This window comes from Physeter macrocephalus, chromosome 18 (genome assembly GCF_002837175.3).
Source record: "Physeter macrocephalus isolate SW-GA chromosome 18, ASM283717v5, whole genome shotgun sequence".
Classification (NCBI taxonomy): Eukaryota; Metazoa; Chordata; class Mammalia; order Artiodactyla; family Physeteridae; genus Physeter; species Physeter macrocephalus.
Genome location: NC_041231.1, coordinates 51,271,628 through 51,289,680, shown reverse-complemented (window position 1 = coordinate 51,289,680; position 18,053 = coordinate 51,271,628). Strand labels below are relative to the sequence as shown.

The following is an 18,053-nucleotide window of genomic DNA, read 5'->3' as shown; positions in this document are numbered from 1 at the left end:
TAGGTCTTTAACCCATTTTGAGTTTATTTTTGTGTATGGTGTTAGGGAGTGTTCTAATTTCATACTTTTACATGTACCTGTCCAGTTTTCCCAGCACCACTTGTTGAACAGGCTGTCTTTTCTCCACTGTATATTCTTGCCTCCTCCATTACCAGTTTTTGATAGAAGCTGTTTACAGTAGTCCCCCATTATCCATGGTTTTGGTTTTTGCTGTTTGTTACTCACCATCCACAGTCCAAAAATATTAAGTGGGAAATTCCAGAAATTAACAATTCATAAGTTTTAAATTGGCACGTTGCTGAGTAACCTGATAAAATCTAGCGCCTCCTGCCGTGTCCTGCCGGGGATGTGAATCCTCCCTTTGTACAGCGTATTCCCCTCATTGGTCAGTAATTGTCTCGCTTTCATAGTGCTTGTGTTCAAGTAACCCTTACTTTACTTAATAATGGCCCGCAAACACAAGAGTAGTGATGCTAGCAACTTGGATTTGCTGAATAGAAGCTGTAAAGTGCTTCCCTTAAGTGAAAAGGTAAAAGTTGTTGACTTAAGAAAGAAAAGAAATTGTATGCTGAGATGGTTGAGATCTGTGGTAAAAAGGAATCTTCTATCTGTGAAACTGTGAAGAAGAAAAAAGAAACTCATGCTAGTTTTGCTGTTGCATCTCGAGCTGCAAAAGTTATGACCACTAAGCATAAGTGCTTAGTTTAGATGGAAAAGTCATTAAATTTGTACAATAAGATATTTTGAGAGAGAGAGACCACACCCATATAACTTTTATTACAGTGTATTGTTATATAATTGTTCTATTTTATTATTAGTTATTGTGTTAATCTCTTACTATACCTAATTTATAAATTAAACTTTATCATAGGTATATATGTATAGGAAAAAACAGTGTATATAGGATTTGGCACTGTCTGCAGTTTCAGAAATTCACTGAGGGTCTTGGAACGTATTCTGTGTGGATGGGGGGGCTACTGTATAAAATCATCTGGGCATTCTGTATTTTTCTGATGCTTTCATGCAGTTCTTTCAGGGGATCTTTTAAGCATTTAAAACTGGTACAAATATTTCATGCTGTTGCGTTTTCCCCAGACATTACTGTGTGGTTTGAAATAATGAAGAGAGCACCCCACACTAAAAAAGACTTCAGCAGTTATCAGTCATGGCCCACATTTGTTTCATCTACATATCCTCCTTTCCCCCTACGCAGATTATTTTAAGCAGGTCACAGATGTATTATTTTATCCACAAATATTTTGATATATATTTTTAGAAGATAAGAATTCTTTAAAAATATAACCAGAGTGCTGTCATTGCCCCTAAAAATGTAACAGTAATTCAGTAATTCCTTGTTAACAATCAGTGTTCAAATTTCCCTGCTGGTTTTTACCTTTTTTTTTTTTTTTTTGGTTGATTCTGACACAGTCCACACATAGATTTGGGTAATACATCGCTTCAGTCCCTTTTAATCTGTAGGCTTCTCCTCTTCTCCCTGCCCCTGCAAATTATTGGTTGAAGATCTGGGATGTTTGTCCTATAGAGTTTTCTTTCCATATTCTGACTGATTACATACCTTCGGAAGCATTTAACATTTTCCTTTTTCAAGGGATATATTTTTTGGAGGAAAACTTTACTTTTAATTGGGCATATATGCTGTAAGATGTAATGTTGATTTTACTTTTTAGATAAACTGAGGAATGATGTCATGCATTGTTACCTCTCATAAATTGCTTGCAACTGTGGTATAACAAAGTGCATATTAAAACTACTTGCCAGGGCTTCCCTGGTGGCACAGTGGTTAAGAATCCACCTGCCAATGCAGGGGACACGGGTTTGAACCCTGCTCTGGGAAGATCCCACATGCCGTGGAGCAACTGAGCCTGTGTGCCACAACTACTGAGCCTGTGCTCTAGAGTCTGCGAGCCACAACTACTGAGCCCGAGTGCCACAACTACTGAAGTCCGTGTGGCTAGAGCCTGTGCTCTGCAACAAGAGAAGCCACCCAATGAGAAGCCCGCGCACCGCAACGAAGAGTAGCCCCCGCTCGCCGCAACTAGAGAAAAGCCCACACACAGCAGCGAAGACCCAACGCAGCCAAAAATAAAAATAAATAAATTTATTTTAAAAAATAAAAATAAAAAATAAAACTACTTGCCATTTTTATCTAATAAATTAGCAAGAACAGTTTTTAAATGATTATTCCCAGTGTTCTAAAGATTCTTGTGAAACTGCTGTGTCATATTTTGGAGTTTATAGAGTAAATTTATACAGTCTCATTAAAAATATTAGTTTTACATATAATCAAGCATCATTAAAATATTTATTCAATAAAGTAATTCTGGCCCTTGAAATTTATTCTAAGGAATTAATACAATGTTGCATTATTTAAGAAATGTCAGGATAAACCCATTGTCCTACAGTAGGAGTAGTTACATAAAAAAGATATATCAACTTTTTGAAATGATATGTAATTCTTGAAAAAAGTTTATTTGAGAACTAGGGCATAGAAAAATAGAGGAAACAAAACAAAATTTCAGTTATAAACTGTACATTGAATGCACACACAGGAAAATGTAGGTAGTTGTATAAATGCATGTATTTTAAAAGTTTTTCCATGCAGTAAACACTGGGAAGAACATTGCTTATATGCTTATACTGTTTTGTGCCATATTCTCTTTACATTGATTTCTCTAATATCTTGGTCTCTCTCCTAAGGACTTGATATGGTTTGCTGCTCTTTCTACATTTATGTGTGAGAATATCACACATCTTTTTGCTTTGTTTCTCAGAATAGAAATGTACTGTCGAGAACTGACAGAGAGGTTTGAGGACATCTGGATAGTATCTGGACCGCTGACCTTACCTCAGACTGGAAGCAATGGAAGGAAAACGGTTAGTTACCAGGTAGGAACGTGTTTTAATATTCAAGCTTATGTTATTTGCATGAGATTATAATCTCATTCTTTATTCTACTTTTTAATTTCATTTATTCACCAGGATTTATTGAGCACCTGTTGGAATGATAGGCATAGGGGATAAAATGATGGGTTAAAAAGCAAGCATTGACTTCAGGGCGCTCACAGTTTAGAAGGGGAAATAGACATGTTATCAGTTAATTATGTTAAAGTGTGATCTGATGTATAAACGCATAGATGAAGTGGTGTCGGAACGAACTGACCATCCCTATTTGTGGGGGTCAGGAAGACTTCACAGAGGAGGAGATATTTTTTTCTGGCCCCGCTGCATGTGGGATCTTAGTTTCTCGACCAGGGATCGAACCCTCACCCCCTGCACTGGTAGCGCAGAGTCTTAACCACTGAACCGCCAGGGAAGTCCCCCAAGGAGGAGATTTTTGAGCTAGACTTGATGGGTGAGTAAGAGTGAACTGAGTCAGGAGGGAAGCACGGGGACTCCAGAGGATGGATGGTGTGAGCGCAGGACACTTAAGATCAATAGCAGAATTCTGGGATTTAAGTATCGTTACAGACACGGGCTGAACTCAGGCAGATGGAGTGAGGAGGATTAGAGGAATACAGGAAAGAGTAATCACAAATTCATTTTCTGGGTGCAGAAGAGGGAAAAATTCAGGAAGACATGCAGATTGCAGTTAGTTGAATAAATGGGAGGAAAAGCTTTTCTTTTAGATGCTTGGATTTTTTTAAAAAGGTGAAGTTTTTTTTTACACGCACGATATTTCAGAACTTTATGAACTAAAGGAAAGGGAGATTGAAGATAGAGTATAATTAGTGATGTGAGGGGTGTAGACGGCTTCTGTTATGCCTAAGATTAATGATTTCTGCCAAGATATGGACACCAAGGGGGTAAAAGGGGGGTAGGATGAATTGGGATATTGGGACTGACATATACACTAATATGTATAAAATAGATAACTAATGAGAACCTGCTGTATAGCACAGGGAACTCCACTGTACAGTAAAAACTAACACAACATTATAAAACGACTATACTCCAATTAACAAAAAAAAAAAAAGGATTCTGCCAAGAGGGTGGCTGAACTGATGTACTGTGAGATCTACAGAGGGTCAGGAATGAAGTGAGGTGAGGAGGAAGAAAGGTGATAGAGTCAGTGAAAGGAGAGGGATTGAAGGACTTTCTGGAAAGGCAAAGAGGAGGTGTGTTTGGGGGGAACATCTAGTAGATGTTTAGTAAATGCTGCTTAGGTTACATGGTTACTTAAGGGGGTCTGTGATAAAATTGAATGATCCAAGAAACAGTTAGGAAAACGAAAACAATTTTAGGGTGTATTCTGTCCCACTTGACTGGCTTATTGTCAGCCCGCCTGGCTCTGATGAGCAGTGATGTGTAAGTCTCCAAGTGTTCACACAGGTGCTCACGCCCTCAGAGTATTCCAGGGGTGGGAGTGAAGGAGTGGCAATGGAGTTAGTATTCCAAGCAGATTAATCTCTCTCCTCTCATCAACTTGCTAATTTTCGTGTTTTTTGTAATATTAGAAGGAAAAAATGCCTTAAAGCTCCGTGTGTTCTCTTATTTTTCGAATACTAATTATTCTTGAGCTTTGGTAAATCCTCTTTACTCTTCCTTTTGGAAAATAGGTTCTCCCAGCTTTCACTTCTACACCTTAAATGATCAAATTACAGTTTTGTGTGGGCTTTGTTTTCATAAAATTGAAAGATTTGTATGACTAGCTTACTGTGTAGTAGAAGAAAAATGTATACAAGGTTTAAAAGGGACAGTTAACCAGCAGTTAGAGCATTTCACGAAACAGCTTTTTTGTGTGTGTGTGAATATTTCTGTTAAATATGTTTTGGCCACATGCTGTCATGGGAAGTATATTGTTTTTCTTAAGTTGGATATAATTTTTATTATGTCTGCTAAAAGCGCCTAGAAGCAGTGATATGCTATTAGCAATTGCAGAGTGTACCCTGAGACCAGATCTTGGTTTCTAAAAAAGCACCTCCTGCTGAAAGAACCCAGCACTTGCAGAAATGGCTGATTCCAGGGATGGTGCAGGCAAAGTACAAACTGGAACATCTTGTGCCAGGAAGCAAGTAAGTACTCAAACAAATGGTGAGGACATGTCAAAAGAACACAGGAATCAGCTTTATGGAGTTCTAGCTTAACGTGTCTGGAACTATTTGATATCAAAATAAAATGGATTATAGAACTAATAATTAGGAATCCATATCTTAATACATAAGTAAACACATGGGTGTAAGGAGAAGCTTCTGTGTACCATGGACTGTCAACTAATAAGTTTGTAAGAATGAAAGAGAAAAATAATTTTGTAGCCATCATGGTAATGTGTTTCAATCATCAGTGGATGTTAAAACTAGAGAGTAGAAGCTTTATGACGAATAGGACATTTATATAATCTAAAAGAATCCCTCCACAAATTACTTATTGATAACAAAGCAAGAAATGGTAACTTCACAGTAGAGAAACTCCCCCTTAACCGAGTGATCAGAGTTAATATTGCATGTATGGGACTTACTGATAAATTGTACTTGCTGGTGTGATGCACTAAGGATATAATATCACTTCTGTGATATTTCTGCCCAAAATGCATAATGTTGAGTCTCATCATGCAGAAGTATCAGGCAAACCCCAACTGAGGGACATTCCGTGAAATAGCTGAGTTACATTCTTCAAAAATGTTAGTGTTGTCAAAGACAAAGGGTGAGAAATTAACGGTTCCAGGTTAATGGAGACTAAAAACTAAAGACTAAAACGGCTGAAAACAAAATGCATTGTGTTATCTTAGATCAGATCCTAGATCAGAAAAACAGAAGTTGCTAAATAAGACTTTATTCAGACAATTGGTAACGTTTGAGGTCTATAGATTAGATAATTATATTTTATCAGTGTTAAATTTCCTGATTTTGATCATTGTACTGTGATTATATAAGTGAATGTCTTTGCTCCTAGGAGATACATCCTGAAAGATCTGTCTATGACTTACTTTCAGAAGGGTTAGGGAAAAAATAGAAAAAGAGAGTGATAAAGGGAATTGGGCAAAATGTTGAGTTGATGAATCTGGGTGAAGGGTGTGCACGTGTTCCATATGCCATCCTTACACATTTTAAATTTGCAGTTATGAAACTGAGTTATTTGTAATGAGGTGGATAGACCTGGAGTCTGTCATACAGAGTGAAGTAAGTCAGAAGGAGAAAAACAAATACCGTATGCTAACACATATATGAAATCTAAGAAAAAAAAAAAATGTCATGAAGAGATTAGTGGTAGGACGGGAATAAAACACAGACCTACTAGAGCAGGGACTTGAGGACATGGGGAGGGGGAAGGGTAAGCTGTGACGAAGTGAGAGAGTGGCAGGGACATATATGCACTACCAAATGTAAATTAGATAGCTAGTGGGAAGCTGCCGCATAGCACAGGGAGATCACCTCTGTGCTTTGTGACCATGAGAGGGGTGGGATAGGGAGGGTGGGAGGGAGGGAGACACAAGAGGGAAGAGAAAATAAATAAATAAATTTGCAGTTAATTCAGAATGAAACAAATATATACGTATATACCTTTTAGTATATCTTTTCTAGACCAGAATTCTTATTACACTAGAATATGTAAAACTAACCACTAAAAAGACTTAACCTTGCTTCTCCTAAATAGTTGATCCGTGAATGATATTCAGGCATGTTCAGGTAGCCTTGAAGAGAGTTTCAAAAGAGACCTGTCAGCTCTTCTCACCCTAATTAGTGTCGTAATGGTGAATGTGTGAGGGCAGTCAAGATCAGCTTCCTGAAGAGTATACTTTGAGTAACAGTCTTGTTTTTTTGTTTTTATTTTAAAGCATTATTGGTCCTAGGTCTTTTCTTTCAGATTCTGGGCCTCTGAACCTATATCATTAGTTTTCATGTCTATATTAATTTATAGGACCTATTCATGCTCACACTGGCAAATCTTTAATTCGGCAAATCTTTAAGTACCTCTCATGGGGGAGGATTGTATATGGAATTGTAAATAACATGCTTCAAACTACATTCTTGATTACTTTCTCCCTTCTTTTCTCTATTTCACATCCTGGGGAGTCATCTCTCTCTCAATTTCTTTGAGACAACAACTTTTATCAGTTCTTTTACTTAATAACTTGTACTCAGATTTTGCAGAAGCTCTGAACACCTGTAATATTGAGGAGGACTCCACTAAGTTTCTCTGCACTTCCTACTTTCTGGCATAACAGGATGTTCCAGACTCATCTTGGGCAAACTCTGGAATCAGCCATTTCTCTTGGTTCATTTTAACGGGGATTGGTATTTAGAAACCAAGATCTGGACAAGTTGTTTCTTGAGTACTCGGTCTGCTGTTTGCCTTGTCATGTGTGTTCACCACATTTATTTTTAGCCGTTTTTAGTGGGTGGAGAGAGCCCCAAAAAACATAGTATGTGAATTCTATTGCTTTTAGTGACACATTGTTGGGAAGGCCTTTTTCCTCCATCTTCAATATTCCTATGCTTTTTTAAAATTTAATTTTATTTATTTATTTTTGGCTGCATTGGGTCTCTGTTGCTGCGTGCAGGCTTTTCTCTAGCTGCGGTGAACGGGGGCTACTCTTTGTTGCACACGTGCTTCTCATTGCGGCAGCTTCTCTTGCGGAGCATGGGCTCTAGGCGTGTGGGCTTCAGTAGTTCTGGTACGTGGGCTCAGTAGTTGTGGCTCGCGGGATCTAGAGCACAGGCTCAGTAGTTGTGGCACATGGGCTTAGTTGCTCCGCAGCATGTGGGATCTTCCCAGACCAGGGCTCAAACCCGTGTCCCCTGCATTGGCAGGTGAATTCTCAACCACTGCGCCACCAGGGAAGTCCTTCCAGTGCTTTTTGAGAAGGAGATTTGTAGACCCTGGTCGTAAAGGAAGCAGATAACTCTGTGTGTTATGTATGTGTACGTAAAGTTGAATGTTGATAGGAATCTATGTCCCTCGATGGGTATGTAGTTTTTCATCTTTCTTGGGATCATATCAAAGTGATATCTACTTTTATATACGTATTTATATTTTTCACTAACAATTTCTGTTATAGCTTTTGTTAGATTTGGCATCAAACCTGATTTCAGGTGGAATTTTAAATTTAAAAATCTTTAGTATATTTATTAGCATGAAAGCAAAATAGGATCCTTTAGTAAATTAAATTGGAAACATTGTCTCAGAGCTCACCATTTTAGGAATTTAGTTCGGCCAAAAATATTATATATATATGCGTACAAATATATACACGTATAAATTTGGGTGAATTTGGTTAAGGAAAACAGACATGGGAGGCAAAGCTAGGCAAGGGGAAGGGGTAGGAAAAGGTAGGATGTATGCCGAGAAATAGTAAGTCCCTCAGACAGTTGGATTAGAGCACTTGTTTAGGAAAGAAGATGAAAATGAAAGGATAAACAACAAGGACCTACTGTATGGCACAGGAAACTATATTAAATATCTTGTAATAACTGTAATGGAAAAGAATCTGAAAAAGAATATATATGTGTGTGTATGTATAAAACTAAATGACTTTGCCATAAACCTGAAACTAATACAATATTATAACATTATAAATCAACTATACTTCAATAAAAAGTTGTTTTGAAAAAAAATAATAATAATAGAAGGGAAGGTTTGCACCAGGTTGTAGAAACCTTGAATGCCCAGCTAAAAATTCAGGTTATTTTCTAGCAATTCATAATAAAATCATTGTGGATAAAACCATGTCCTTTAGTGATGCTAAGAAAGGGGACACAGCATTGCCCAGCCCTCGAGGTGGGTCTCTTCCTCTCAAGGAATTAATATGTATTTGAATCATGAATTCCTGTTTCCCGGGGAATATCTTGCAATTATGTGTGGCAATTCATGTTTTGTTTTCTTAAATCCATCCATTTAGTATTGACTTCTTGTTTACAACTATACTCTGAACCTTATTTTAGGAGGATGTAGCTAATAAAAGCGAGGTATTAATTTACTTTTCTATCTAGGTAATGAAGCATATATGTGTATACTTTGGAGGAAGTGAAGCAGATGAGCTGGTATTTATCGAGGGCCATATATACCACCCAGTATGTAGGTAGCTTTGTTCATGCTATCCCAGTCAGTCCTCAGAAACAGCTCTTACAAACAAGTAGTGGTTATCTTCTTTTACAGGCAAGGAAATTGAGGTTTCGAGGGGTCATGTCCAAGTCACATTGCTAGTAATTGTCAAGGGGGAAATCCAAAGGTGGGTCTCTCTACTTGTATGAGAATTGCCAGTCATTTGTTAAGCTCTCAAAAGTCGACAGTGAAGGGATTGCTGTGCTCTTCATATATAGAAGCTTAAGTCCAGGAGGTAAAAAATGGTGTGGATGGAGAGCAGTTACAAGTGATATTTGCTAGTCTGCAAAAATAAGAACAGAAAATGGGCCAAGAGGAGGATTCCTTATAGCCAGGCAGAAACGTCTTGCTAGAATATGTAGGAAGGAATCACAGCATCATAGGACTTGAGTGAATGTGAGCCTGAGGGAAGATTGGTAGCAGTGATTTTATCAGAGTGAGTCATCTGACAGCTCTAATCAGAATCACCCCCTTTATTATAGCGTAGGTCATCCATGTGCCTATTTCTAGAAAAGATTGAATCAAGACAAGTGAAACATACCTGAAAATCCTGGCCTGAACATTATAATTGACCTGGCAAGAAAGTGAGCTTCTGATTTGACAACTCAGTAGTGGTGATGGTGGTGATGTTAGAAGTACTCAACAGTCTGTTTTCCTTCTACAGCATTATTTTCCAAACTTCCACAACTCCTGGAGGGGGATGAAATTGAAAATATGCTTCCAGGGATCTTGAGGCATCAGCTGTAGTGATCAGGAATTTTTTTTTGAAATCTCCTCTTTTATCTTTATGCAATCTTCATGTCCATATCTATTTGTTTTAGTTGAAATAAATTCTTCTTTGTGTTAAATATTTCCTCACCCCCATCCTAAATTGCCCAGCAGAATTGAGAGTCTGGGAAGTTGTGCTTGTTTCACTGGCTTGGCATCTCCCACCCCTACGCAGGACAGGTGCCTAGTGTGAGAAGCACCGTCTCCCAGGGTTTGAGCTCCCGCAGAGGCTTTACACGTAGCACACGGGGCTGCCACACCCCTGTTGACTCCCCACCCCTGTGACTTCCTCCCTTTTTGTTCCTCCAGCCTCTCAGGTAGAGATTCCCAGTTTATCATACTGTCATGGTCTCTCTCTTTCACTTGATTGGCATGACCCTTATTTTAAGGGCTTCATCTCTTGATGTGTCCAACGGTTTTATTTTTGGAATTGCTTTTTTTTTTTTGTCTTACCAGGGGAACGTAACCAGATACATCTATCTGAGTCTTGCAGGTACATATTTTTTCCTCAAGATGCTGCTTGCTATTTCACTTAAGGCGCAGTTGCTGCAGATATAACATGACAGAGGGCAGGCTTAGCCTGGGTGTTGTTTGCGGCCAGTCTCTTCTGGCGCTGAGTCAGCATGAAGGCCCAGCTCTGTGTGTGTGGAGTTGGGGGTGGGATGGGGGAGCAAATTGTCATCTCTGTCTCTTGGATAGGAGGGAACGAGCGCAGGCCAGCACGTACGGAAACTAATTTCAGGTCGTGAGCGAGTGCCAGCTTTATGATTGTTATATATATTGTATTTTCTAGTGATTCCCAGCTTTTGTTACAGCCTTGACAAGAGTTGAGTGCTGTTTGGTAATTTAACAGCAGCAAGGATTTCCTTTGTAAAGTATTTTTATACCTAAATGTTATATGAAAAGGATTATTGCTGATTTACCGATACTAAAGACTTGGTTCACGTTAAGCCCTCGAGTCCTTTGTTTAGGGCATCATTTGGGTCCAACCTGTTTTCTTCTCCTGAAATCCTATTGTCCACCTTGAACTGGTCTAATTTTGCTTGATCCCATGTTTCCCCACTGTCCCTCTGCAGAACCATCTTTTGTACCAATGCAATTGCATTTCTGTCTTTTGAATGACATCCACTACAAAAATAGCTTTTTTACATAGGCCTTGCAGATTTCAAAATCTTTTTTTTTTTTTTTTTTTTTTTGACGTGTCTTTGTATCTTCAGAACTATCCTATGAGATAGACTGCTTGGGGATTGTTATTACCCATTTTATGAATGAAAAAAGAAGATACCAGTGGCTGTGACTTGCAACTTCGTGCAAAGCCTCAGGTCTGTGGGGTTTCAATCTGCTGAACCATTCTGCTTCAGTACCCTAGTTTCTAGAAACATTTTCTGAAAGTCTTCCAGTTTTCCTGAAAGTGGGAAGAATTTATTATGTAGGTTGAGTTGTTTACAGAGAAGAAGATAGCTTTAAAATATTTCAGGATTTTTTTTTTTAAGTTTTAAATTCAAGGAAGAAACAATGAGGTTTCTGAATTTCCAAATAGGACTGGTTCCTATATTAGGCAGATTAAAGATGTTTACTTCCTGAGAACAAAGCAGACTGAACCAGAGAAGATAGTGGCTAAGGTTTCCATTATTCTCTTTATTTCTGGGAATAGTGTTTTACGCCCCCTTTGTTGAAATATTATGAGACCGTCATGGGTAGAAGAGTCACACTTTGTGGTTCTTAGTAGGAATTTCTGTGTCCATGAGGTTTCTCAAAAGTAATATTAGAGGTCCTCTAGCTATGTGAGAGTTTTTGAAAATCTAATAGAAATAGTAACATTTCCATGAGGTAAAGCCATGAATCTTCAAATGTCAGGCTTCTTTACTTTTGGCTGGAATTTAATAAACCTGGTTAGAAGCTCTGGTTGGCAGCAAATGGCCTAACCAATTAATTATTTTTGAGAGTTGTCATTTGTAGACAGAGTCCATGAGGAGAGAAAATAATCAAGCGACTGGTCTGATAGTTGGAGTCTGAGATCTGTGCTGCAGTGATGGAGGATGTCCACCAGGGGGCACCAAGGATTTGCTTAACTGTTGGCTCCCCAGCTAGTTAGTGCCTGGACCACCTGGAGCCCATTTAACCGCCCCCGCCCCCCTTGTAAACTATGGCTCAGCTGCAGCCACCCCCTCAGCTCCGGTCCCTGGCTTCCCCTGCACCCACCCCCTCAGCGCTGCTGCTGGTCCGTATCGGCATCTCACCACATTCTGCCTGCAGTGAAGGCTGTGGGTGTTGACTCCTCTCCTGGATGGGAAGCTTCTTGAGAGCAGCACCAGCTGCATTTACTTTCAAGATCATTCCTTTCAGTATTTCCAGCAGTGCCGGGCACAGGACCTCTGAGTTGCAGTGTTGAGTTAACATCTCTTGGTGATCTGTGGGCTAGTTGTGTACTCCATCGAGCTCACCTTCAGTGTGTTTTTTGGTCTTGAAGAGCATGCATAAATGACTTCTTGGGCGGCAGTGTGGGATTTTGTGTCTGTAGGTTGTGTAGTTTCATAAACCTTACTCTAAACTGCACCCTGACCGACCACTTTCGCTAACTTCCAAGACAGTTATAGAGATCATTCCTGTGGAATGATGGGTCTTCCCTGCAGCCCTGCAGTTGGCCTTGGCGGTGGGACTTCCCTGCGTGTTAGGCAGCAGATGGCGTCGGAGTTGTTAGGCTGTGCGCCGTGTAGGTAGGAGCTTGGGAAAAGCAGAAAAGAATCCTCTGTAGCTCTCATCCCTCTACCTTATCTGGGCTCCCAGCGGGGCCTCCCACAGCAAGCGGGTTTGGCCTGCAAGGGAGGCCTCTTGCCAAGGAAGGGCGGGCCCGGGAGGAGTAGTACTACCACAAGCATATTGTAGTTGGATTGTGTCATTTTATTGGAGACCATTAAGGAAATGGACGTTCATTTTTTTCTTTTCCAGAAAACAGATAATGGCTTCTAAGCCAATTGGAAGGAAATTTGAAAAGGTTTCATACCAGTGTTATTTCATTATTACAGCCAACCTCCACAGGCAACCAAGTTGTTTTCAGGCCTGACCCTGGCTCTGGCTTCTTTGCTGTGTGGATACCTTTCCAAAGTGTTTGATCTGATGACACATTCAGGGGTTCTGTGTTTGATAGCAGACCCAAGAGTGTGCAGAACTCTGAGCAAACAGCATTTACATTTACCTAATATAATTTAAAAAATGAGCCACAGTCTAGGTGATACTGGAGATGGTAATACTGATGTGGTGTGTCTGGCTGCTTCTTGAAAGGCTGTTTGTTTAGCTCCCTAGTGAATTTGGTAAACTAAGGCCATATTTTTATTTCTAGAACTGGGAGTTCCCTAAGCTGGCCGTTTTGACCTTTGAATGTTAGGAGCACCAGAAGTTCTGATTATGAGACAGAGAGAAGGTGACAGCTTTTCTTGTCCATTAAAAAACCCAGGACTCACTCCTGACATCCCTTTGTCCTACAGACAGAGCAGAGAATGGGACCCCTGCTCTTTGGGGTGGCATTGCTTTAAAGACTATCAGAATCTACCTGTTAAATGCTCATCTTCTCTGTGAATCTGTGTCTTGGTTTATTATTACCTTTGGCAGCTGAATTTCAATCCATTGGGGGTGGGGTGGGGTAGTTTGTAAGTGCGTTTTCAGAAATGCATCTTAAAGCTTTTCAGGAAAAATTTGGGACCTGCTAGTGCAAATTAGCATCACAAATATGGCTGCTTTGCTTTTAGGTGATCGGCGAGGACAATGTTGCGGTGCCCTCCCACCTCTACAAGGTGATCCTGGCACGCAGAAGCCCGAGGTCTGCTGAGCCCCTGGCACTAGGGGCCTTCGTGGTGCCCAACAAGGCCATTGGCTTCCAGCCCCAATTAAGTGAGTTCCAGGTGAGCCTGCAGGAGCTGGAGAAGTTGTCAGGACTGGTGTTTTTCCCTCATCTGGATAGGACTAGTGACATCAAGAACATCTGCTCGGTGGACACCTGTAAGCTCCTGGATTTCAGGGAGTTCACTCTGTACCTGAGCACAAGAAAGATTGAGGGAGCCCGATCGGTACTCAGACTGGAAAAGGTCATGGAAAATTTGCGGAATGCAGGCATTGAACCTGATGAGGACTTCATGACTCGCTACGAGAAGAAGCTGGAAGAACTCAAAGCTCAGGAGCAGTCAGAAGTCCTGGAGAGAAAACCCTCGTAGTTCACCTCTCAGAAGCGTGATGTCATCTGTAATGAAGCAGGTGTGGCCTCTTCAGATACTGTATTTTAGTGGCTTTGTTTTAAAATGATGGAATCCTAAATTTCAGACTAAATTTCTCCCCAAAAGATGTCAAATGTTTTGGTTGGTATTTTATTTGACGTGGGAAACTAAGGAAACTGTTAACGCCTGCAGATCACGGGCTGGTCTTGTGTCAAGTTGACAGGAGGGCTGTGTCTGCGGGATGACGCTGTGTGCGTGTCCCTCTAGATGTATTGTATGTGAAGGCGTTATTATTTTCTGCCTCCAAATCGTACAGTGTCTTTGATGTATCTGCTCAGCTTTCTTGGGACCCAAGATTGTACGTGTTCTTTCCCTGGGATTTGAGCTGGTCTTAGAGATGGCTCTCAGATAACCTCTATGCATTGTCCTGACCACGTGTATCATATATTTGTTTCTTGTTCCTCCTCTCATGGGCCTGCTGTTCCTCCTCTTCTGTTATGCAGAAGCACTCAACAACTACATTTTCTGCTCACTTAGTGTATTCTCTGTACTAAGCTCAGTGCTTTACATGTATTATCCTACAACTACCCTCTGAGGGAAATACCACTATCCTCATTTTACCCATGAGGAAATTGAGGCTTAGAGAGCTGAAGTATTTTGCCCAAGGTTCATCTTCCCAAAGAAGTAATCCACAAAGAATGAGGCATATAACATGGGGTACGTTAAAATCTTCCCTGACACAGAGGCTCAAAGACATACTTCCGTGGGTGTCTGTGATCCTGGGGCTTGCTTGGTAAGAGGAGTCTGGTTTCTTGTCTGCAGTCGAGCCATAGGGACTTTAATGTCCTCTGACTTGAACTCTCCTTAGTTCTTTGGGAGGAAACAATCACAGGTATTTGAACGTTAGAGGATGGTGCTTCATGGGGTTTATCTGAGTCCCTGCTTGCCTTCAGAAATGCAATTCTTCTAGTGACTGGCTGGTGCCAAATTGTTGTGTTCCTTGCTTTCCAGATGGGCTTTTTGTGAATCTCTGCCCGCAGATTCACCAGCTCATGGCTTGCTCGCCTTTGTGCCTGCCTGTCTACCTGGTTGGCCCAAAGACCCAAAGACAGTTACCTCTGGGGGAAACAGTGGCTGTTTTTCTGAGCCAGATCTCTAGATTTGGGTTTACGTGGAATCCTTTCATGGGCTGTCATAAGTGCAGGCAGTAAAATATCTTCAAATAGAGCGTAGGAACTTGTCTGACTGTGTCCTGTCAGTACTGTCTTTCCAAGTGGTGTTACCAGAACAGTTTTTGTGGTGTTTTTGTGTTTGTCTCTAACAGAAATGCCAAGGTGTTAAGATAAAGGTAAGATGAGAATGGTTGATCTTGTTCTGCTTTATTTGGGTAAACAAGAAAGAAGTTGGGGGGGGTCAGAACACTTCAGCCCAATTAATACCGTCCTCTTTTATCACACTGTTCCCCATTAGCTTGTGTCAGGCTTTTTCTTCTCAGGGAGAAAGAGCCAAAATGTCACTGTGACCAAAAAAATCTGTTACTTTTTCTCCTTCCTGAAGAGGTGACAGTGGGGTCTGGGTGTGTTTCCAGGAGCCCGAGGGCGGCTCTGCGGGAGAGGTCCTACCACCATCTCCAGAGGTGAGTCCCCGTCCACTGTCCCCCCGGGCCTGGCACTACGTTCTCCTCTGACCTCAGTATCCAGCAGCCTTGGGGTTATTCCCCATGCTGCTCTCACTCCTGTGCCTCCACCTCGATGGTAGAAAGTCTTGATTTTTAGATCAGTAAATTAAAGTGCCTTAACACATTTTTAGTTCCTGTGAAAAACGCTACCTAGTCATTGTGAAAAAGAGATAACTACTTATAATAAAAAAAAAAATGCAGTCTCCCAATCCTCATTATTATATGTAAAAGTTTTGTTGATATACGACAAGTGATGCCTGAATTGTTGTCTCAACACTTCCACTAAGAGTCCCTCCAAAACAAACTTTGAAATGTAAACACTGGAGATCAATAAATTAAAGTGTCTTAACATGTTTTTAGTTCCTAGGAAAAATGCTAGCGGGTCATTGTGGAAAAAAAAAGATAACTACTTATAATTAAAAAAGCAGTCTCCCAGTCCTCATTTTTATATGGAAAAGTTTTGTTGATATACGACAAGTGATGCCTGCATTGTTGTCTCAACACTTCCACTAAGAGTCCCTCCAAAACAAACTTTGAAATGTAAACACCGGGTAGAGCTCAGGATTTTCCTCTGGATCAGATCACTTCCGCCTCCCCCGTGGGACTGGTGAGTACTTGGACTCAGACGCAGCAGAGCCCTAGGCCTCCCCCCAACACCAGGTGTGTCCTTCTGGTCAAAGAAGCACCTCATTACTGACCTAAGCCAATCACCATCCAGCCGGGCCCTCTCCGGGTCCTGCCGTGGTCTCAGGCTGCACCTGGGACTCTGCCTTCCACTCTGTTTATGCTCAGGGAGCCCCTGGTCTGAGGGAGCCTGCCGAGGGAGAAGGACCCAGGCTCTGCTGCTGGGACCCCCCCGCCTCTGGGGGCGAGGGACTCACTCCCTAATCTCTCTCCACCTGCAGTAACATCTTTATTTCGAGACTTCAGGCTCTTTGGTCTATGGATTGAGACTATCTCACCTATATCGTATGCAGCAAAGGGGGACCTTACACAAGTGGCAAAGGTAGGATGGGTGTGCTAGCCCCTTAAATACCTGTTAGTGTTTCTGCACTTGTGCCTCCATCTTCAAAAGACTGAAAACCTCCGTCCCTCCTTCAGGACTGAGAATAGAGCCCAGCAGGAGATACAGAGTCTGATCTCAAGGGAATGAATGGCTTCCTACAGAGCTGGGCTCAGCCTGCAGCCCTGCTCTTGGAGTGACTGTGAGTATTACCATGTCGCCTGTGTTCCCTGCCTTGATCGTGAGTCCATAAATGTCATTGGCGTTAACATGACGAATCTCAAATTTCCCGTCAGCAGCCCGTCCCCGACCCTAGGGTCTGCTGTTGTGTTCCCTGCTAACTCCCTACCGCGTCCACCCTGTGTGCCCTTCCCCTTTCTGGGCCCTCACTCTCCTCCTTGAGCCTCTAATTCATTCTGGTGGAGCTGGTCAGGGGTGGCCTCACATCGACCATGGAACCCCTGCTCTTGCCCACATCCATGCCCAGCTTCTTCGTCTGGACTGCTTTTCTGGGTGTCGTCATGGTGGTGGTCTATCACGGGATCCAGTGCTGTTTTTCCAGTCTAGCCCCACCTCCAGGGACCAACCCTCAGGTCATCAGAGGGCCGAGTGGGATGTACCACACTCTGTATAATTTGGGGCAGGGGAGATGGGGTGCTTGGATGGGCTTCTCTTCCATGTCCTTGAACTTAACAATTCGGCCAAGGACTGGTCCCCTCTGAGTGCACAGCACCTCTAGGGGTCAGTGTGGCCTAATGCCACACTGCTGGGACCACGCCCGAACACAGAGCCTCAGTCAGCAGGCTCTCAGGCTGGATGGGACAGGAGGGGTCATCTTGTCCAGTGCGCATCAAGTTTGGGTCATGTCAGAGTAGCCTAGGGAGTTTAATCCACCCCTCACTCCAATTTTATTTTGAATAATTTCAAGCTTTCAGAAAAGTTGAAAGTGCAATGAATGCCCTCCCTCAATATTGCATCTCATTGGTGTTCTTTTCTTGAACCATTTTAAAGTAAATCATTGTCTAAAAAAAAGTAAGTTGTAGACACAGCACTTCACTTTTTTTTTGTTTTTTATTTTTTTAATTGAAGTATAGTTGATTTACAATGTATTAATTTCTGCTGTACAGCACAGTGATTCAGTTACACATATATATACATTCTTTTTTTATATTCTTTTCCATATGGTTTTTAAAAAATTTAATTTATTTATTTTTGACTCCATTGGGTCTTCGTTGCTGCACACGGGCTTTCTCTAGCTGCGGCGAGCGGAGGCTACTCTTCGTTGTGGTGCACGGGCTTCTCATTGCGGTGGCTTCTCTTGTTGCAGAGCACGGGC

The 18,053-nt window shown here is 41.5% G+C and overlaps 1 protein-coding gene across 12 annotated transcripts in view; it reads left to right on the top strand.

Annotated features, from left to right (window-relative positions):
- Positions 1-18,053, top strand: part of EXOG (exo/endonuclease G) — a 51,277-nt gene that overhangs the window by 11,325 nt on the left and 21,899 nt on the right. For 7 of the 12 annotated variants that reach the window (XR_003676847.1, XR_003676843.1, XR_448304.3 and 4 more), the window contains 4 exons: positions 2,793-2,907; positions 13,575-15,672; positions 16,620-16,720; positions 16,816-16,919. Coding sequence is in view for 2 of the 12 variants with exons in the window: in XM_028478926.2 (XP_028334727.1) it covers positions 2,793-2,907; positions 13,575-14,036 (577 nt within the window). In the remaining 10 variants the exon portion in view is untranslated. Of the gene's footprint in view, positions 1-2,792; positions 2,908-13,574; positions 16,006-16,619; positions 16,721-16,815; positions 16,920-18,053 lie in introns of those variants that run through there. The other 5 variants (XR_003676845.1, XR_003676846.1, XR_003676848.1 and 2 more) reach the window with 5 other exon arrangements.